The sequence below is a fragment of the Protopterus annectens genome, chromosome 8.part0 (assembly GCF_019279795.1).
Source record: "Protopterus annectens isolate FY-2018-M chromosome 8.part0, PAN1.0, whole genome shotgun sequence".
NCBI lineage: Eukaryota > Metazoa > Chordata > Ceratodontiformes > Protopteridae > Protopterus > Protopterus annectens.
The window spans coordinates 777,148,329-777,171,154 of record NC_056741.1 but is presented as its reverse complement, the minus strand read 5'-3'; the positions used below and the strand labels follow the sequence as shown (position 1 = coordinate 777,171,154).

General features: G+C 38.4%; 1 protein-coding gene across 2 annotated transcripts in view; it reads left to right on the top strand.

Annotated features, from left to right (window-relative positions):
• DENND1B (DENN domain containing 1B) overlaps positions 1-22,826 on the top strand; it is a 3,525,330-nt gene that overhangs the window by 2,872,723 nt on the left and 629,781 nt on the right. For both annotated transcript variants that reach the window (XM_044080248.1, XM_044080247.1), the window contains one exon: positions 14,836-14,926. In XM_044080248.1, the coding sequence (XP_043936183.1) occupies positions 14,836-14,926 (91 nt within the window). The remainder of the gene's footprint in view (positions 1-14,835; positions 14,927-22,826) is intronic.

The following is a 22,826-nucleotide window of genomic DNA, read 5'->3' as shown; positions in this document are numbered from 1 at the left end:
TTATTTATTTAATATTTTTTTACCGGGAAAGTCTGACTGGACAGAGCTCGTTTTCAGTGGAGGCCTGGGGAGAAAGCCTCCAGACGGACGTCTTTGTAATGTGGGAGGAAACTGGAGCACCTAGAGAAAACCCACACAAATGCAGGGAGGACATGCAGACTTCACATAGAAGGCACCCCAGCCAAAAATCGAACCTGAGAACCTCTTGCTGTGAGACGACAATGCTAAATGCTGTACCACTGCACTGCCCGTCATTGGTGCTTCCTGCAGCAAATACAGTGCTGCAAAAGGTAAGTCACACAAGCATGACAAAACACTTTAACATAGTGAAAAATCACTTAATACAATCAAATTCTAATAATCAATGTGCTACAGAAATCAGACTTGATTACTCATGACTCTCAAATCATTACCAAAGCCTGAATATGTGCTATCTGTTATAACTCTCCTCCACCACATCCTCTGCATACATTGCCTTTCTATTTTAGAAGCTGTTACTAATGATTTATAGGTTCATTACTTTAACTGCATCAAGAAAACACCACTTATAAATGTATCATGTATGTATTATTGAATTCCACCAGGATGAAGATTCAACTTGCTGAGTTCAACTCGTGGGGAACTCAAATTAATAAAAATAAGTAGACACATTTCTTTATGCACCCACAAATGCACAACCTGAATTTATATACATCAACTCTGTATACCAACTCTTTAGACACACAAATATTAGGAAAATAGAAATTCTCAGAAAACAAAGGAATCAATGGTAGTACACAATTAGAAACAGCAGCAGCAGTGATTCCTTATTGAAAACAGCAATCAAGGAGTTTAACACTGGATAATTCAACTTAAGCAGATGTAATCTTGTCCAGTTGTGATTTAGTGAGATATAATGGAGCACTTTAAAAATACTCTGTAAATGGTTATGTTAATTTGTTTTCTAGTTACTTTGCTCGTACATAAACTGCTGATACAGTTCTTTTATGTGTTTATTTCTTTCAGAATGCCAACTCATAAAGCCTAAAAGACCTGCTCTTAGTCTATATATGACTGAAAGCAACTTCTCATAAATTACTGAAACTGTGTGGAGTTCCGTTCCATCATATATTAGAAATACTTAATTCGCTTTTTGTTTAACTCAATTAACAAACCATATGAATGAGTTGTCATGCTGTGGATGCTTTTAACACTCGATAATTGTCATATATATATATATATATATATATATATATATATATATATATATATATGTGTGTGTGTGTGTGTGTGTGTGTATATGTATGTATATATATATATATATATATATATATATATATATATATATATATATATATACAGAGAGAGAGAGTGGAGAGAGAGAGAGAGAGTAATTTTCAAGACTGCTGCAGCCTGTATTCAGCCCATTTATTGTGTCTTTGACTTAGTGATAGTGTAAACACTATCCACCTGGATGTGCAGTAGTAAATCCTGCCCAATTAACTCTGACAAGAGTTGTCTGTATGTGCCTGTTACCTTGTTATGCATAATTAACAAACATTTGTATCTACATAATGACTAGACAGGGGGTAGAGTTCTGGCCACAACAATAGTAAACATTGTGCTTTTAGGCTTGTCGTTGTCCTTCCACTATAAATATGACAACATTTAAAGATTTTGCTGGAGTGTTCCTGTGAAAGAGCATCATTTATGTTTCCCATTGCAGATACCCATGTTGTCCTCCTCTGCATTTTCTTATTTTGAGTTATGAGTTGCTCATTTCAGATCTTTATCATCCTGTCTGACTGATCCATCTGATGGATACTAAGTCTTTTTTCACATCCAGTATAGCCCTGCTAGTGCTCCAAGCCTTGATCTCCTTTAAGATCTTTTCCCTCCCCTAATCCCATGGGTCTAATTCTCCTTAAATCTTGCTTCCTATCTGCACAGATCAGAAACATTACTTCTGGCTCAGAGGCATTTTCCTTTTTTTTCTTCTCAGACTTCAGCCTCTCTCAGCCTTTTGGTTGAGTTATACTACTCCTTTTTGATTTTGTTTTCTAGAAAAGTTTATTCTGTGGGCTGGGTATTTAGGTAGTTCTTTACCTTTTTTTTTGTTTTAAGTCTTTCAGGAGTTAAGCCCAATGGCCTCTTGTTTAAAAAATATGTATATGTAGGTAATAACTATATCAGTTGGTTGAGCAGTAGCCATTCTCTCTGCATTTAAGTATTGATGTTAGTGTTAGCAGTTATAACTTTGAATTGTGTTTTTTGTCTGTACTAGATATTTGTATTAGCTATTTATTTTATTTTAGTGATTTCAGATTTAACTTTTTGACAGGGATAAGCATGACAAAGCTGAAACAAGCCTTCAAAAGTGTACCAAATGTGGTCACAAAATCCCAGCTCAAGACACACATGACTTGTACATGGTGTGCTGGGGCCAGAACAGTTACCTGCAGAATGCTTTGCATGTAAGGCCTTTAGGCCTAAATCTTCAGCCAATTGTTTGAACAATCTAATTCTAAAGGGTCTCCTTCCTCCAGAACCCTGTTTTGACAAACCTAGAAAAGAAAATGACAAAGGAAAATATTATGGACTCTGACTCTATGAAAAGAGAATTGGATAACATCTTCCCTTTCTCAGCCTCAAAGGTAGTGAAGCTGGATCTGTTCCCTTCAGCTTTCACAGTGAAAAAAAAAAACTCCTTCTGTGAACTTCCTCATAACCAATCATTACCCACATCCTTCAGTTAGTAGGCATTCTTCAGAGAAGGACTTGCATGATTTTACACTTCTGTCCCCTTTCCACTTCCTCAATCAGGTCTTTCAGCAGTGCCAATGATGTGAATTTGGAGTGCATGATGAGAGCCTTTCTGAAAATACAGATAGAAATGTGTGTCATCCAGTTCTCCTCTTTTTCCAGGGCAGAGTAGGCTGACCCTTCAGACCTTTCCCATCTGATTCACTCAATGCCGACTGAGTCTCAGGACAGAGTGTTTGACCTAGAGTCATTGGCTTTATCTTTGCCACCATTGTACTTGGTTCCGTTTTTGGTGGCAGCAACTTTGGCCTTCACCTCAACATCTGTCTCTTCATTGAAGTCCTGTATGTCATCAGTGTGAAGGATTCCTTCATCAATGCCTCTTAAATCTACTTAAAACCTCTCTGGTGCTGACAGATTTTGGGTCAGAATTTGAGGTTTTGAAGAGAATGATTGATCCTCCTTTGAGAACTTTGTCACAGCTTCCAACCATGCCACCTCCACCCCAGGCATCCTGCAGTCTGCACCTCAGATGTTCTTTGTGTTTCACTGTTGCAGTCATTACATTTGGGTAATCTGCTGGCAGGTTGCCCTCAGTCTGCCTGATTAACAAAGTCTTGGGTCCTGAGTCAGTTGCTATCCCTTCTTCCATGACGTCAGGTCGTCAGGGGTATAAAACATGCAGCCGATGCCATTAAATCAGTCTTTCTTGCTGTGCAGTGCCCAAAGCAGAAGCAGTTCGCAAGTACCAGTCAGCCGGCTCCTGAAATTTTCGTTTTCAAGTTTTAGAACCGAAGTCTTCAACTTAAAGTACCCCGTTGGGGAAACTTTTTCTTGTTCCTTACCGATGACAGTAAAAGTTAATAATTGCATTACTTGTGGAAAGCAAATACCTCATAAAGATTTTCATTCGTACTGTATTCCTTGCCTAGGCCCTGACCACGATGTACCTTGCTGTTGGTTTTGTGCTTTATTTAATCAGTGCACTATCCATCATCGGTACATTTTTGCCTCTAAATATTTCGGTTCTCGGTTTAATTATCCAGAAATGTCGTTGGTTAGCCATCCGACTACCGGGATTCCGAAAAATCGCAAAGATAAAGACAGAGACAGGCCGCCAAGGTCCAAAACTGCCGACAACGCTTCTCCTAAGCCAGTCGCCAGTTCGCCAGTACTCAGTGAGGCGCTTTCGCAGCCCCTGATACCCACTACTTCTGATTCGCAGGCCTCTACTGAGACCCATTCGGAGTCCGGTATGCCGTGAGATGCTTTGCCTATGGAACCCGCGGATGTCTCTACCTTGGATGGGTCTGGAGCCACTGTGCAGGCACTGGCTTCTGAGGGTGTATTCAGGCCTACAGACTTGCATATTAAATCGACACCGCCTTCATTACTAAGGCCTAAATCTTGATCTATGTCTAAAAAACCAACGCCCAGGCCACATGTTCAGGCCCCTATGCCTAAAAAACAAATGATCAAAATGTCTGAATATCTAATTACTGTAATCAGGGGTAGTCAACCCCCCCCCTCAAGAGGCCTAGGGCTGAGCTTCATTATGTATCTTCTGATCAGGATTCTGTTTCTTCTGACTCTTCTAATGACCTGGATTTGTCTATGCCGACTTATGAGGATTCTGATGCAGAGGATTCCATTCCCTCTGCTTCGCCTCCTGAGGATTTTTCTTTTGGGGAAACGTTACATACTTTAAGGGAGCATTTCCACTGGAAAAGTTAGGCATTTTCTGATTCAAAAAAGAGGCTTATGGACTTCCTTCTTCTGCCTCAACATAGGCCTTTGGCTATACCTCCTGTACTAGAAATTGCGGATGATGTGTTCTCGGAATCCATTTTGGCCCCTGATTCCCTGCCTCCGGCTCCTAGTAAACCTGACAGATACTACAGGGTTCCTGAGTCCCACAAGTTCCTTTTCAAAAATCTTGTTGCAGATCTAGAAACCATTTCTCAAGGGCCCAAGGGCATTAAGGCTTCTACTGCTAAAAATCCTACCCCTTCTGATAGAGACTCCAGGGCGATGGATAGATGGGGTAAAAAGGTTTATACTTCTGCAACCTTGGCAATCAGAGCTTTAAACTGCCAATTTAATATGTTAAAATATCAACAGCATATTGTTGGACTGCTTAAGCAGAAAATGATGTTGATTCCTGACTGTGTGGAAAATAAAGATTTGCAGGATTTAATGCATTCTGCTGAACAAGTTGGAAAACATACTTTGCAATGTGGTTTTGATTCTTTAGAGGCCTCCTGCAGGGCTGCTGTTACTGGGTCTGTGCTTAGAAGGCATGCTTGGCTTAAGGAGCAATCTTTGCCTGATCATGTTAAAGATAAATTGTTGGACGCTCCTTTAGGACCGCCTGTTTGGCAATAAGGCTGAAGAAGTTCTAAAGCTAAATCTATGCAAACTGTTAAAGATTTATTACAAGTGCAACCTCCAAGATTTAGTAGGCACTGGCCTACTAAGAATTTGTCTTTTCCAGCCCCTTCCAGATCCTCTCAAATTAAACCCAGACACAGCAAAAACCCCAGGTTTCAGTCCCAGGGGACTCTCAGAACTAAGCAGGGGGGGCCTCCACTTCCAAATCTTGAAATAACAAGACACCCTACTATGGTAAACAGTCTCAATGACTTTCTTTTAAAATTACCAAGCACTTACCTTTTAACTGCCCCTTTGGGGGGAAAGATTGCTCTTCAGGAAAAGAAATGGGAACTCATAACCCAGGACAAATGGGTTTTAAATGTAGTGTCCCAGGGATACAGATTTTATTTCCACATGTTGCCAACACCAAACGGGTGGCCAGACCTGCCCCCAAATCAGTGGGCAGAGGCTCAAAAACAAGTACTTTCCCTCTTAAACATGGGGCTATTCAACCGATACCAGAAGAGGAAAAGGGACAAGGTTTCTATTCCAGGCTTTTTCTGGTACCCAGAAAAGACAAATCACGGTGTCCAATCCTGGACTTGTCTAATCTAAACACCTTTCTGGAGATTCCAAAATTCAAGATACTGACTCTTCACCAGTTACTTCCTATGCTAGGCAAAGATTCCTGGTTGGCAACTCTAGATTTAAAAGAAGCATACCTGCACATCTCAATCAGGGAATCTTGCAGAAGATAACTATGCTTCTAAGCGGGCTATTTGCATTATCAGTTCTCTGCACTGCCCTTTGGCTTGTCTACTGTGCCCAGGGTATTCACAAAGTGCCTGGCTCCAGTTATTGCATTTTGCAGGCAAAGAAATATTCAAATATATCCATACCTGGATGATTGTCTAATTCAGGCAGAAAACCAGGGCATACTTCGAAATCATCTGGCGTGTGTAAAAAGGGTTCTGACTTGTCTGGGCTACACCATAAATGAAAATAAATCACAACTGGTACCCTGTCAACAGATTACATTCCTGGGTGCAAGCTTGAATGCAACTGCCCAGATGGCTTTCCGCACACCAGAGAAGCAAATTAATTTGGTAACTTACTTCAAACAAGTGGCCACAAAAGCCCTGCTATCTGCAAGACAAATACTGCAAGCCTTGGGGTTCATGGCATCCTGCATTCTTATAATTTCATATGCAAGACTACATATGAGGAAACTACAGTGGTACTTAAAAAGTCTATGGAGTCAACATCGTCACAGGCCTGGAAGCAAGGATTCCTATCATACCTTTCCTATGGTGGGCAGAGGCCTGTCACCAAAACAAGGGACTGCAATTCACACTACCCCCTGCCACCCAAACCCTAACTACAGATGCATCAGACTATGCATGGGGGGCTCGCCTGGCAGAGAAGTGCATTCAAGGCAAATGGAACCCAAATCAAATGCACCTACATATCAATCAAAAAGAAATGTTAGCTGTACAGAATACTCTGACAGCCTTCAAGGACTACATTCTTCCAGGACAACTAATGATAAAGATGGACAACACCACAGTTATGTCGTACATAAACAAGCAGGGGGGGTACACATTCCTATCCCCTCTGCAGACCAGCCATGGCATTGTGGAACACAGCCTTGAGCTACCAAGTGCACCTACAAGCTCAATTCCTGCCAGGAAAATTAAATACACTGGCAGACTAAGCAGAAAACTCATGGACCCACACGAGTGGAAACTGGAACCACGGATTTTCAATATGTTGACAAGCAAATGGGGGAGCCCAGACATAGATCTATTTGCCTCCCCCCAGAACTACCAGTTGGACAGGTTTTGCACAAGGACTCCTCACAAACAAGCCTGGAAAGTGGATGCTCTGACCTTCAGCTGTTTACGCCTTTCCCCCTCTGCCTCTGCTCTCCAAAGTTCTGCTAAAAGGCAAACAGGACAAACCAAGGATGATTTTGATTGCTCCAGACTGGCCGTGCCAACACTGGTACCCACTCCTGTGCAGTGTGTCGCAAATATCTCCATGGCACCTGCCTCAGACCCCTTCCCTGCTGTCTCAGCAGGAGAACCAAATTCTGCACCTTCAGCTTCCAACATTGAACCTTGCAGCCTGGCTAATCACTTAAATTCACCCTTATCATCCCTCAGCAAACCTGTGATGGATGTCATCTTGGAGGCGAGAAGACCTAGTACTAGAAAATATTATGCTGACAAATGAAAAATATTCTGTGCCTGGAATCAATCTTTAGTAATGAGCACAGCAGCGCGCAGTTTACCTCAGAATTTACAATACTTAACTGAGATGCTTCACAAGGGCCTGCCTTTTTCCTCTATTAAAATCCACGCCTCAGCTATTTCAGCTGACTATAACACAGAACCCACCCCTCTTTTCTCATCCTCTGCTCAAGCAGTATCTCAGGGGGGCAAAGAACATGAGACCATGCAGGAGAGCTCCTACCCCTGTCTGGGACCGTAACTTTGTTTTGGAGAAGCTCACTGTACCTCCTTTCGAGCCAGCTGATATTGCAGACTTAAAATTTTTTTCTTGGAAAACAGCCTTCCTTTTAGTAATCACTTCAGCTAGAAGGATATCTGAATTACACGCCCTTATGGCAGTGGAGCCTTTCATCATCTTTCATGCAGACAGGGTATCTCTCAGGACCAATCCATCCTTCATGCCCGAGGTGGTTTCCAGTGTGGCTCTTAATCAGTCCATTCATTTGCCAACCTTCTTTCCCAATCCACAGAACAAAGGGGGAATGGATTCTGCATTCATTGTATGTGCACAGACAACTTAGATTCTACTTGGAAAGGACAAAATCCCAAAGAAAATCTGAACAATTGCTGGTAGCATTTGCTGCAGGGGCAGAGAGGAAGGCTATTTCAAAACAAACCACTTCTAAATGGATAAGCCATTGCATTCATTTCTGCTATAAGCACCATGGAAAACCTATCCCCCAGGGGATCAGATCTCATTCCACCAGGGCTGCATCTACTTCTGCAGCCTTTCTCAGAGATGTTCCTACCAGGGATATTCTAGAAGCTGCTACCTGGAGTTCTGTACATACTTTCACCAAGCATTATCATTTACCAATTTTCTCTAAACCCAGAGCTGGCTTTGCCACTGCTGTCTTGCAAGGCCTTATAACTGGCCCTAATGCTGTATAAACTCCTCCTCCCAACCATAGCTTTGGGAATCTACCCAAATGTAATGACTGCAACAGTGAAACATGAAGAACATAGTACAGTTGTGTACACTTGCCATACATGCAGATGTTCGAGTGTATTCACTGTTGCAGTCCTGGTTACCCTCCCTCCAGCCCCCTACTTTTCTCTGGCTATACCTCTTCTTTCCTTTACAATGCTTAAAAGCCTTTTTGGTGTGTTTGCTTTTGGTTGGAGGTATAATTTTGTGTTTTTTAATTTTATTTGCTCCCTATTAGGGGGGCACCTGATATCTGGGGCAAGAAAAACTTTTGTAATGGTGTCGGCTGCATGTTTTATACCCCTGACGACCTGACGTCATGGAAGACTTTGTTAATCAGGCCGACTGAGGGCAACTTGCCAGCAGATTACCCAAATGTAATGACTGCAACAGTGAATTTGCTTGAACATCTACATTTATGGTAAGTGTACACAACTGTACTTTCCTTCATCATGTGCCCTGAGGTTAGAGCAGAAACAGCCTGCACACAGGTCTCTTGGGTCCCTTTGAGGAGTTGGATTCCACTCTACTTGATGCTTCTAGAAAGAGAACATGCAAAAGTAGCCACATAGACTCCCATATGGAATCTGACACATTGGGCAGCAACTTGGATAATCAAGAAGGGTTACTGTCAGTTTCTCTCTCTAGAAGACACCACCTTCAATGAAATCCTAGAATTGATAAAACAGTGGGGTCCTGGCCCACTGATCCCTCCCTTCCTCCCTTTCAGGATGAGGAGGTGTTATTTGAAGCTTGTCAGTCTGCATCCTTTATTTCCTGGGTGGTCCCTCCTGCTGTCTAATTGTTTTGGTTGTCAGAAGAGCATGGCAGTAGCCCGATTCATCTGAACCTATCTGAGCCTGCCAAAATTCTCCACTCCTCCCCCACCCCCAGAATAGCTAGCAGTGATCCAAAGGGCTTCCTTGATTGTAGCAGCAGCCACTTGAGGGAGCTATCTGATGAAGCAGCAGCTGTCTGTCCACTAAACATGGAGTCACAGATAATAGGATGGGGATGCATGCTTACACCTCAAGCACTTTTGCTCTGAGTGCATCAAGTTATGCCACACATGTGAACCACAAAGAGTTTTAATGGAAAAGACTAGTCTTTTTGCAAAGTGCACCCATGGTGGAGTTGAGTAAATAGCTGGACTACAGTGGGAATGATGTTAAATATCACTAATCTCCTCATGCAGCTACTACATAATGCAACAAATGGGGCAGTAAGGATGGCAGGCACAGGCATCACCATGAGGCACCATGCCTAGCTCCACCTTTGCATATAGCTTCAAAACATCTTTCACAAATGCCCCATTGATCATTCCTCCCTTTTTGGTCTATTAGCAGTTGAGCAATTGTTGAGGTGTGTGCAGGAATGCAAGAGCCTGTGCGTCAAAGTAGTCAAATTTGAGACAGACCCCCCCCCCCCCCCAGTGATACTATTGTAGGAATCAGAAGGAATCCAAATACCTATGGTTGAAGAAGCCCCAACATCTATCATTTGACTCCTGCTCAGACAGGTGGCCATGGTAATGGTGATCCCTTCAATGAATGTTAACCTGGGGGGTCTGCAAAACCAGATATTTCAGGGGCCTGTTCATGGAAGCAGATCTAGTTTCCCTAAAGGTTGTATGACTATTCCCTTCTGAAGGTGGTCTGGGGCCATTTATTTCTTCACCTGTTGGCATGAATTGCCATCACACAGGACTGTTAGGTGAGTGAATAATATCTAGAGGTTATATCATGCACTTTTCCCATTTACCACTTCATCAAACCCAGCCAGTTCAAGACATTTTAAACTACCGATGAAAAACAACCTGGAGAATTTTTTTTTTCTCTCTTAGAAAAATGAGACATCACAGAGGTCCCACCGGACTAGAAAGGGTCCAGAGTCTATTAAAAATTATTTTTAGTACCAAAGAAAAACAAGGACCTCTGGCCTATTCTAGACCTCAGTGGCATAAATATTTACATAAAAAGACCTTTTTTAGAATGGTCATTGTGCAGTCAATTTTGCCATACCTAAAAGCAAACAATTGGATGTGCTTGATTCATCTTCAGGATACATACGCTTCACATCAAGATCGCAAAGACATCCAGTAGATTTCTGTGCTTCTGACTAGGAGCCAATCATTATTAATTTAGAGCTCTGTCCTTTGGTCTTGTCACAGCTCACGAGGCATTTACCAAGTGTATGGCAATAATTACAGCCCATCTGTGAGCTAGAAAATCAGAGTTTTCCTATATTTAGATGAATAGCTCATCACTGCTACAACCAAGGAGTCTACTCAAAGCCAGCTACTTGCCACAGCTTATCGTCAGGTATCTCTTTAAATTTCAAAACATCCAAGCTACTTCCAGCACAGTCCATTCTGTTTATCAGATGCCAACTGGATATAGCAAGATGTGTAGTCAGCCTGCCTTTGGAAAGACTGCAGGTCCTTAGAGACTCTAGTCAGTGTCCATTGACCCACTCTTCTCCACCAGCAGTCTTAGGTACTTCAGGTACCAAGTATTATGGTGTCCACTGTAGTCATGTTTCATACACACATTATTTGATGCACATTTTACAGTGGCTACTCAGGGTTCAGTGGTTCCAGATGTCAGACCATCCTATTATCCCAATAATGTTGACTCAGCTGTGCAGGACTTTAACATTGTGGCTCACCTATCTTAAGATCTCAGAAGGGAGACCTTTCCTTCTTCCTCCTCCAGCAATGACAATTACCACAGACTCCTTCTCCTTTAGGTGAGGAAGGGCATTTTGAGGCAAGGATGGTACAAGGAGCAAGAAATAAGACAAAGTCCAATCTTCACATAAACACCCTAGAGATGGGAGCACTCCTCCAAGTATTGCTGGAATTTCAGAACCTTTTCCTCTGGAGGGTGGTCTGCATGCATGCAGACAGTTATTACCCTCATTGCAAGGTTATGAGGATGTGGCAATGGGCATTTGCTTTGCAGCAGTTACTGTACTGATAACAATGAATATTCAGGGAAAGCCAACTGTCTTGCAGAGACAGGCTGAGCAGAACTATTCTGATGTCTTATAAGTCATCTCTCAAGCCAGCTGTAGCTAATCAGTTATTCAAAAGTTGGGAATAGCTTTGTTGTTGTCGTCTGTTTGCTTACCTGACACCAAATACGGCAGTTACTTTGCCCTAATTTCTGTAGAAGGTACAGTCACCAAAGGATGTTCTTGTTGGACAGTGGCTAACTGGTCTCCTGTATGCCTTTCCATTTCTGCCCCTGATTTTCAGATTCCTATAAAAAGCATCAGCATGCAAAAGTAATATGATCCTTATTGCCTCATGCTGCCCTTGACAAATATGGTTTCCTTTGGTCAGGCCTCACTTAGTGAAGGCATCCATAGCTTCTAGATCCCTGCTTAGATCACCTGCCTCAGTCGTTTGGCCAGCCTCACCCAGACTTATTCAATCTGAAGTTAACCATTTTCTTCCAGTTCCCTTAATGCTAAAACCGCATTTTTATCCCTGAATGTAATTTGCATTATTTGCATTATTTCTGCATCTCAAAAGGAATCCACTCTTAAAATGTACAAAAGCAAATGGAGTACTTTTCCATAAGGGCAAACAATCAAGGTGTTGACCACTTTTCTCTCTCTATTCCAGACATTTTGCAGTTTCTCTCAGATTTGTTTGACCAGTGATCCAGTTATTCAATAATAAAAGTACAATTAGCTTCTATCACAAATTTCCATAGCTTCAATGCACTTGTAAGGCCTTTATGAAAGGAGCTGCTCTACTTCACCCTGCTATTAAAGTTCCTGTTCAAGCCTGAGATTTCAGTTTTGTATTAGAATCCTGGATTAGAGCTCCCTTTGTGCCAGCTGTGTGCACAGCTAAAATTCCTGCCCTGGAAAACACTCTTTCTGGTGTCAGTAACATCTGCCAGAAGGGCCTTGTCTTCCTGCTCTCCATATTTAATTTTTCACAAAGACAGTGCTTTTCTTAGAACTGATTCTTCTTTTGTGCCCATGTTTGCCAAAGAAGACAGCTTGAGCAAGCTCATGCATCTACCTGTTTTCTTCACCAGCCTTTCTAACTGGGAAAAGTAGACTCTTCACAAATTAGATGTTCAGAATCAGCTCATAGGACAAAAAACTTCTAAAGTGCGCCTTTCCATTTGGCTATCCAACTGCATTTCATTTACTTATTCTTCACAAAACAGACCTATACCAAGTAATCCAAAGGCACCTTTCATAAGTTCACTGATAACTTCTACAGCCTTTTTTTCATGAAATTCTCCCTGGGAGAAATTTATGCTGCATCAGCTTGATCTACATTGCACAGTTTTGCCAAACACTACACATTGACTTGTATTGTCCAGATCCAGAGCTTTCTTTGGAGTAATGATATTGAAGGGTATCCTGTCATTATATCATGCCGATATTCCATTTGCTTGGGATTCTGTCCTATCAGTTATGTGAGATGAACAGGATAATAAGGACACAGAAGTCATTTACTTATTATAATACTCAAGTCTTTCATGCCAGTGTATGAAGTACAACATCCCTTCATCTGTCCCCCTTCTAAATTGCCATACTGAAGACCTGGCATACTGTCCAAAAGCCCATCTCACTCCTTCTACTCTATCAGTCATGGCCTTCCATTGTTAGTCAGCAAACTTGATCTGAGGAGAGTTAGACCCAGGGGATTATGGGAGGGAAAAAATCTTAAGGAGTTCAAGGCTTGGAACAGTAGCAGGGCCAGATCTGATCTGAAAAGAAGCTCTGTATCCATGGGTTGTATCAGATGGACTAGGATTAAAAGGTCCACTGTTATAGTAAGTAAATAACTTCTGTGTCTTTATTGTCCTGTTCATCCGATCTGACTGATGAGTTAGAATTCCAGGCTACCTGAATACGTGGGTGGTATCATGATAGGATATCCTTCAGGATTGTTGCTCCAAAGGCAGCTCTAGATCTGGACAATATATCCAACATGTGGTATATAACTCAAATTTATCTCTTGTTAGTGTGTGTGTCCACCTTTTAGCATAGTTTTAGCTGCTAAGTCATTTAATTTATTTTTTAAAGTATTCTCAGGTTCTTTTTATGACATTTTTTTATGTTGCTTTGCTGAACTAAACAGTACATCAACTTCTGTTAGTATGTATCCATTAGTCATGCTTTGTTAATATTCATTAGGTAATTGAGTTAATGAATATTCATAACCAACTACTTCCCCATCTTGTGCAAACCCATTACTTCAAGCATGCAGTCTGTCAATTAAAGTTAATTTATGCATGAAATAATGACTTGCACCTCAGTCACATTAAGAATGCTCAAGCTAGTGCAAACAGCTGGGTATATATTGTTCTACACTTATGCTGATTCTTTTGGGTATCTAATCACAAGTAAGTATATATCTTTAATGTATGTAGCTATTGTAGTTGCACTCATTTGAGTTACTAGTAGTTATGCTGTATGTCACTTAGACTGTATCACTTCACATATCTCTTCCATCTCTTGATTAAAAATATGTCTTTTGAAATTGCACAATGACAATAGTGCCTTTATTTATATAATGATTTATGTACTGGTATTACTTATATGTACACTATAATACATCATTATTGTACATTACTATATTTGATCTTGTACATTTAGCCTTTGAGCCAGATTGTTTTTGAAAGTTTTCACACCATCCAACCTGCCTAGTTATTAAATTATTAATTAAAAAGGAATAACCTAGTGTATTTGATAACTGTTAGGTGTACCTGAGATGCAGCATTTTTCTATTATAGTTGTATACAGCAAAATGTTTGTGTATGAAAAAGCACATTACACTGATACACTAACGCAAGTCATTTACAAAGCATGTTGTGTCAAGCACAGAGCCACAATGTTGTGCTGTTTATGGGGCTGCTATGATAAAGTCAGATGCAGTAATGCTTTGTATAAAGTAAATAAGCAGTGCTTTAATGAGTTGCTTGAATGTCACAGTGGCACAGCTTTGCAGTGATATATATCTTAATCAGTGTTTGTGTTGTGGGGTTAAATTTAATTGTAGTCAGAATACTTAATTATTTATTTATGCTGTTCTAGCACAGGTGTAAATTCAAAACTGTGTATTGCAATAACTTTGTTCCAGGATAATTTGCTTGTCTTCTTTTCTTTTAAATATGAATGATTTTAGTTGCAGCTTGAAGTGCATAGCATTTTCTTTTCTTTTTTACTTTGAATAGAATTTGTAAATTTAATCTACCATCTATTACAAATGAACCAAGACACAAAACTGCAGTAGTTAATTCAGTGTTTGCTCATTAAACAACATAAAGCCTGTGTGCATCACAAATTAATACTACACTGTAAATTTTATTGAATGCCTTATTTGCTGTATGTTACAAATAGTCTACTCTGCCTGTCTTAATTTCTTGTGTAGTATTTTTGTCATATTTCTTCATTTGATTAGTACTGCAAATAACAATTTGGATTATTGGTGATTCTTCATTCATTTCTTCATTTATTTTGCAGTTCATTGAGGGTAGACTACAAAAGTTAAATGCTGGTAGAGGATTCACTGATGTCTTTGAAGATGAGATAACTCGTGGTGGTTTCTGTGGAGGTAATTTATTTTATAGAAAGTAAATATATCTGACCATAACTTTTCTCATCAACTGTATACAAATTATTAAATATATTGTATTTATGTCATATGCATCAGCCATTGTCAAGTTCTATACCAGTGCTTTATATCCTATCAGCCATTCATGGAACCAAATTTGTTTTTGTCATATTTTATTGCAAGCTGATATGATTTCCAGCTAAAGTATACAGCTTTTTCCATGTGTAAGTGTAATATGTACAGCATATATTGAAACACACTTAGTTTATACAGAGACTTCTATATTTTCAACATGTAATTATACAGAAGGCTTGTAAACTGAAATATTTTAAGGAAAGTGAGTTCTGTTCTACCTTATAAACAATCTTACTACTTGCATTTATGGGATTAATTAGATGCAGAATTATTTACTTCTCAAGCTGAATTACAGAAATCTGATTTATCTTGAAAACTGACCCTTTAGAAATTTCTCCAAAGTATGTACTATCTGAAAGCGTTATTTTAGAACTAGATATTTCAACAAAGATCACAAAAAATCGTTTACGGCATGATATAAAAAAAGTGTCAAGATGCTTCTTGTCCATAAAATATGCCTGTACACGTAGTCTGTAATTGAGTGCTGCTCCAGAAAGACAGCATTGCAATACAAATACAGTCACTGTGCAAGTGTTAATGTGGAGATATATGTCTCCATATAGTTAATGTGTAATCACCACAGCAGTTCTTGCAGTTTATCAGTCAAAGTTCCCAAATAAAGCTTGAACTATAAAAAGAAATGAAATTAGGTATGTAAATGTTGAATATATGGAGTCTGATGAGGTCAGAAATTGAAAATTAAAAATAACTCAGGTGGGTGGGGGTCACTTTTCCACCCTGACCTATTAATAGAACAAACTGTTAAATCCGGTGCAGAAAGCAGAATTATAAATTTATGTACCCTCCTCCTGGGTGATTCTGTGCTCAAAACAGTTGCAATAATAGAGAGAAAGTGACTGTGTCTCAGCTTACTGGGCTAAAGTCTAATAGTTGTACTATTATTAAGTAAGTGATTATTAATTAACAGATTAAAAGGCTTATGAATAAATATTCATCCACATTAGGGTAAGTGATTTAAAATTTGACCTAGTAAAAAACATAAGTAATGGGTGAAGTGATGCAGTGCTGCAAATTAAAGTTATTTAGTTGCTATTTAATGAAATCTTCCCCTCAGCAAGATTACATGATTATGAGTTTACTCAATGTAAAATTTTTAGCAACAGGCTCAGACATTTCTGTTTCCAAAAGGAAATAACTATTTTAGCTTACCTGGAGAATGTTATACATGACAACTGTTTGCCTCAGATAGGTATCATTTAAGTCGCAAGGGAGAGTTCTAGGTTTTATTAAAACTTTTTTTTACAGACAGTTCAAGGGGCATTGACAGTAACTCAGAATGATCAGAACCGCATAACACTGTAAAGATGTTTTCACTAGGGCCAGACGTTTAAAGCAGGAAAAGAAATGGACTAAAGGCTGATGCCTGCTGTAATGTATTAGCAATAACTAAATCACAGTTTTTTCATGGGTTTAATATCAAAACGTTATATGCTAGTGTGCATTTGCTGTTGTGAGTTCGGCGATCTGATTAAGATTGCACTACAAGGGGGATCAGAAAATTTACCCTTTTCCTCACTGTAGTGCGATCTCGGAGTTTGTATATATAATTATCAGGGGGTTCAGGAGGGCTTGCCCCCCGCAAAACATTAGTGGGAAATCATCGGAAGTCCAGATAAGTTGAGTAATGGTGATAATCTCAAATTTTGAATTATTGACATTACCGCTTTTATTGTTTTTAGTAGACGATGTTTGCATTTTTTGATGGGGTTTTTTTTTGAGTAAGTCATTACTCAAACAAGTGTGTTCTGTAATTTTGATAGTAAACCATTTCCATGCTGTATTACTGTCTGGTTACTTAAAGCTGGAATGTCTTAAAACATCATCTCTTAGTGATGGGTAGTAGTCTTTGTTGAACTATTTCTGGAAAAGTGGTTGATATGTTTATATAATTCATTTCAACACTAGTCTTTGAACTTATGGGGAGTTTTCCATCAGTCAGAGTTACCGTTCATTATGGACCTGCCAGAATGAATACTACAAGTCATCTAGAGACTTTGAGTAACATAGTAAAGAAGATGGATTGTTTTCCCTCAGCTCTATGAAGATTGTCATTTACCCACAGACTGGCTAGCACCTTATAATGTTACTGTTTAATGTATCAGGATCTAATTCATAGATCAATGTCTGCTAGTAATATTTCACAACTGGTAAAATTTTTGACAAGATGGATTAATGTCATTGACTTAAACTTGCCAAATTTACCTCATATTATAACCAATATTGGAAAAGGGGGGACCCCTGTATAATTTGGGCAATATAGGAATGATTTTTGTGGGATGTACATGCAGATCTTTTCCAGATGAAGTGCACTTTTGCAAAAGCCGATTCAGCGAATCGGAAAAAAATACAAACCAAAAAACTTTAAACACTATTTTGCAAGGGGGTAATCCCCCCTGCACCCCCCATACACCCCCTACTTAAATATACTAATTCCTGAGATTGCACTACAGTGGGGAAAAAGATATATTTCCTTATCCCCACTGTAATGTGCTTTGCTGAATCGGCTTTTGTGAAAGTGCACTTTCGCTTAAGTGAGTTTCTACGTTTCTTGTTTGAGATTTTGAAATTTTGATCAAGAAATGTAGACCTATATATATATATATATATATATATATGTGCACATACGTGTGTGTGTGTGTGTGTGTGTGTATATATATATATATATATATATATATATATATATATATATATATGAGAAAGTTCAAATGTTAAAGATCCATTTAAGAATGGCTGAATGTATGAACATTATGTAGGAAGTGGAGAAGTTTGAAGTGGCAACATCACTTGATAAATTAAATAGAGGGGTAACTTGGAAGTACCTTACATAGCACAAGCTATCCCAGGAATAAGACACAGAAAGATAATGAGATGGGTACTTTCAATGTATAGTGTGTGATTAGTGTGTTTATTATAACAAATATTATATCTAAAAGTTTAAGGATATATATACTTGAGCTGATCTATATTATTATTATAATATGGCCAACAAGAGTTTAATACATAAAGAAATCACTGATCATTTTAGATACTTCAAATTATTTTTCTTTGTGACACTGATATTATTCTTCTATGTTTTGTCAAAATTGTGAAACCTTTCTTATTGGAGTACAACAGTGTTAAAAGAGTTTTAACAAAGATAAAAAAAAGTCTGTAAATGTAAATTATTAGATATTGGAGAGATATCAAGCAAAATCAATAGTACTGATTGGGATGTGCTCTCTACCTGGGTAACTTGAATAAAGTAAATTGTTTAAAGTACTCTACAGGTATAGGTTTTTCAAACTCTCATGTTGGCATTATTTTGCACAAATGAAATAATGAAAATGGTTCCACAAACAAACCATTAATAACTTCTGATGAAGTCTGTGTTATGGTTGGTGAAAGTACTTAATTTGGTTTGGTTAGTTAATAATAAAAAAGTCATTTGATTGTGTGTGTATTACAAGCTCTTGTTTTACCACATTTTTTCATTTATTGCTTTAGACAAAGGCATATAAAAGCTAAACTAAGAGGAACAGTATTCAGTATACAAAAATTAAAACAATAGTCAGAGAAAATTAAAGCTACTATACCTCTAAAACAAGTTACAGTTACTGCAGAATGTGCATATGAACAGGTCCTATTGACAAGAGGTGATAAGAAATTTTATAAATACATCATTTTCCAAATCAAGCAAAGCAAGCTTGTATGTTGTACCCTTACTAAATAGTAACAGCATAGTCAGTGACTTAGTTAAGAGTGCTGAGGCATTCATGTTCTACTTTATGAGTGTGTATAATGCACAACTGTATATTTATTTCAAGCATTTATCACCTGGTCATCCCAAGCTGTCCTAAAATTAGCCTTGACTGCTTTAGGAAGGGACAGCCAAAGGTTAAAAGTAGTTGTAGTTTGGATCCAGATAATTTTTCAGCATTGTTTTTTTTTTTATATACTGATTAGGAATGTTTTGTCTTCCCATATGACACTGATATTTAATGAGTTATTAATCAAAGGTTCTGTACCAATTGAGTAGTTAGTATCACACAAATATACCACTGTGAAAGGAAGGAAGCAAGGAACTTGTGGAAAACAACAACTTATAAATATGACATTGGTCCCAGGTAAATGTTTTGAATGCTAACTAATACTATGTTTGAAAATTGACAATAAACATGTTCTATTTGTTGATCATTTTAAAATATGATTTTATGCAAAGGAGAGCTACTGTTACAAATATCATTGATTTTTTTTTTTATGAACTGGTCATTATGCCATTAGATCCATGTCTGGGGGTTGTGACAGGTTTATATTGATTGGCTAAACTGTTTCCCTAGTTAAACTGTTTTACAAATTAAGTCCTACTGCAGTTTTAAACAGTTTGCAGTTACTGTGCTTTAATGAGTTTATCATTAGATGGTTCAGAAATAGTTTATAAATAGATAACAAAGAGTAGTAGTTCAAAGCTGTAGATTTAGTTGCGTTACCAGGCATCAGCTGAAGACATTAACCTAGGCAAGCTAGAGTCCCATATAACAGAAAAATAATCTGGGGTGGCACTCTGTACACATTAAAATAATTAAAGAAAGCCCCTATATGAGGTGACGAGCAGCACAAAATAGAGAATTGGTCAAATAATGAGGTGTATGCACTGTTACTGATAGTTTTTGATTACCAGCTATATGCTGCTGGCGCAGTCACACCCTTTCAGTACAATACAAAGCAGTACAGTCAAATGTAGGCACAGGCCTGCAGCCTAATGGGTTCTATAAAAATTATCAAAGCAGTTTAAAGGACACAAAATTTTCACTATTTTTATATTTTGGGTAGAGTGTTCCCATTCATCAGCCTTCCTTACTGTAAACCATTTTATAATTCTGTTATTCTTAAGATATTTATGTTTTTGTGTCTTTTGGCTTTTCCTGGTTAGGGGTCGCCACAGCGGAACTCCGGTCCACTAATGATTGGTAGTGGATTTTTACATACCGGGTTACCAGCCCTGACGCACAACCTTCAATGAAGGCATGCCCCATTGACGTATGCCTCCACACAGAAGACGCTCTAGCTGGGAATCGAACGGGACAACGTCTTGCTATGAGGCGACAATGCTACCGCAGCACCACTACTGCAGTAGATTCTTAAGATATTTATATATAAAGTTAAATTAATTAGGCTGCCCACTTCTCTTAGCCCATCATATTCCCATCAAAAGGGTTTTGTAAATGCTTTAAGTGCATGTATTAGGTCCCCCATTTGCTCTCTGTAACTTATAGAAAGCAAGTCATATTTTTTTTAATCTTCCATCATATGACAGTATATCTTTTCATTCATCAATTTGGTAAATCTGTCATACTTTCCTCAATTTCACCTTTTTTGTCTTCACAAAAAGATACCATAATTCACTGCTGTATTTGATTGTGGATCTTATTAGTGTTATCTAAATCACATTTAGCCTTTCAGTATCCTTACATTTTAAGCAGTTCCTAATGCATGTAGTAAGTTTACTGCATCAGTTAATGACTTGATCAACCTGGTAGTCAAAACTTTGTTGTCTACCCAGATGCCCAAATCTATAAAAAGTGTTAACTCTTTTGAATGCTCTTCCTTTAGTATTATATTTACTTGCATTTTTTATTCTTAGCAAAAGGCATAATTGATCTTCAAGGGAATTAATTTCCATATGATATTCTTCAACCTGTTTGCCAAAATCATACAAAGAGTTCTTCAAATTTGCTATAACTGCATTATTTATGTATATTTGACTATCTTTCCATCTTCTGTGTTGAACGAGTGTAATATTCCTGAAGTTATCTGGACATCAAATATATACATACTGAAGAGGTATGGTCCCAAGACAGACCCTTGAGGTGCATCTCAGCCCATAACACATTTTCCTCATAGTCTCTTGCTTCTGTTTGCCAGATCCCATCACTAAGCCATTGAGTGATCCAGCACATCAAATTTACAGAAAGACCCATTTTGTGCAACTTACCCACCAAAAGCACAGCTGTGATTTACTATGTGAGATGCTGAACTAATGTCAGTACATATTGCATACACCGTGATGTTGTTTTCTGTAGCTTTTGTAATGTTATAGCTCATTATAAGTTGTTAAGGAGCATTTGTTATGCACGTCCACTGATATTAATAAATGCTTTCAGACATAAGTTGTCTCTTAGCATATTTAATGCTATGATTTCCATTATTTTCCCTGAACTGGAGTTTTTTTTTTTTTTTGTGCTCATGGCAAAAACTGAAAGTGAAATTCCAAATGAATGTCCACATTTTGCCTGGGAGCACTGTTTTTTTTTTTTTTCCAAATGCAATGTATGTGAGCTTTCACAGGGATACTTTGAGTATATAGTCACACCAGTCATAGACCTTTGGTAGTAGTCATGACCAAGAAGGTGGTCTTTGAATTCCTGGTTACAGAAAGCAGCAGTAGCAGCTCCTGCTTTGAGTATACGGATTTAATTGAATCGTATATTTGCGATAGTAATACTTTACAGAACTATAGTGAATTTTCTGTATTCTTTGTAAATCTGCAGCCATTTCTGTTGTACTATAAAATAGTTTTAGACAAGCAGCTAGTGCTTTTTATACTGATATCTAAAAATGGTAGCTCTCAGACCTTTGAAATGAAACATTTCATTGCTTACCAATTTAAACTTTACATGAAAACATTCTAAACTGCTATATTTTAGTTGTGTATATTGTCTTTTAAATAAGTTTTTTATTTTATTCTTCTGAATATGTAACTGACTATGGCATTATCAACAAAAATTCTTCTGGAATCTTGCTTATATTCAAAAATCTGTGTTTTAAAAAAAATTGTAAATGAGCTTCTGGTGATTTTGTGTCCCTTTTATGTGCAGTATTAACTGAACCATTATTACCAGGTATACAGTAAAGTTCTGTAGATAAACACTTTTTGGGGAAATCTTATTCCCTTTACAGGTGTATAGTTTCCTACTTTATATACCTGTCCATCCATTCCGATTCTTCAGAAAGTGAACAGGTTCAAAAACCTAAGCAGATGTTCACCTTTCCACAGATGCAAGCTAGATTTAGAGAGATATTTGACTGGAAGCAATCTGGAACTATGCTAGGGACTGTCAGAGTTTATGGTCTTGTTGAGGATGAGATTCAAAATGATTTGGGTTGTTCAATCTCTGATACCACCCTTAGAAGACGTCTATAAAACTGCATGTAAAACCACTTTGGCTAGTGAACCAGTTCCTAAAAAGGCTATGAAGAAATACAAGGTGGACTATGATTTTTCTTTGATGTTTATGTAGTTTGTATCATCCAAAGGACCCCACTTGCTTTTTTCATGAACTTTGCTGTATAGTGTTCTCCGTGCAAAATCTGATGAGTCTATCGGGACTAACTGAACTGGATTCTGGAGTGAGAATGACAGGTCTAGATTTAGAGACTTCTGATCCCTCTATCACTACAACTCTCATTTTGCAAAATCCAGCACTGGTACCTGAAGCTCCAGGGAAAGCAGGTGCTGGTCCAACATTTTTTTTAAGTACCATTGAATGTTTCTAATGCGGAATCGGGCCAAGATTCCAAAGAATCAGACTGGATGGGACGTAGTGTTTTCACTACTCTCTAAATTAGAGTTCCCATCAAAATCTACAATGTGAGACCAATCTCTAGAGAAGGTAGCCCCATTGTCATTCTGAATAGGAGCACATAGTTTTAAGTAGGATTTTTTCTTCTTTTTTGTTCACATTTATATACGTTTTTCACTATTAAC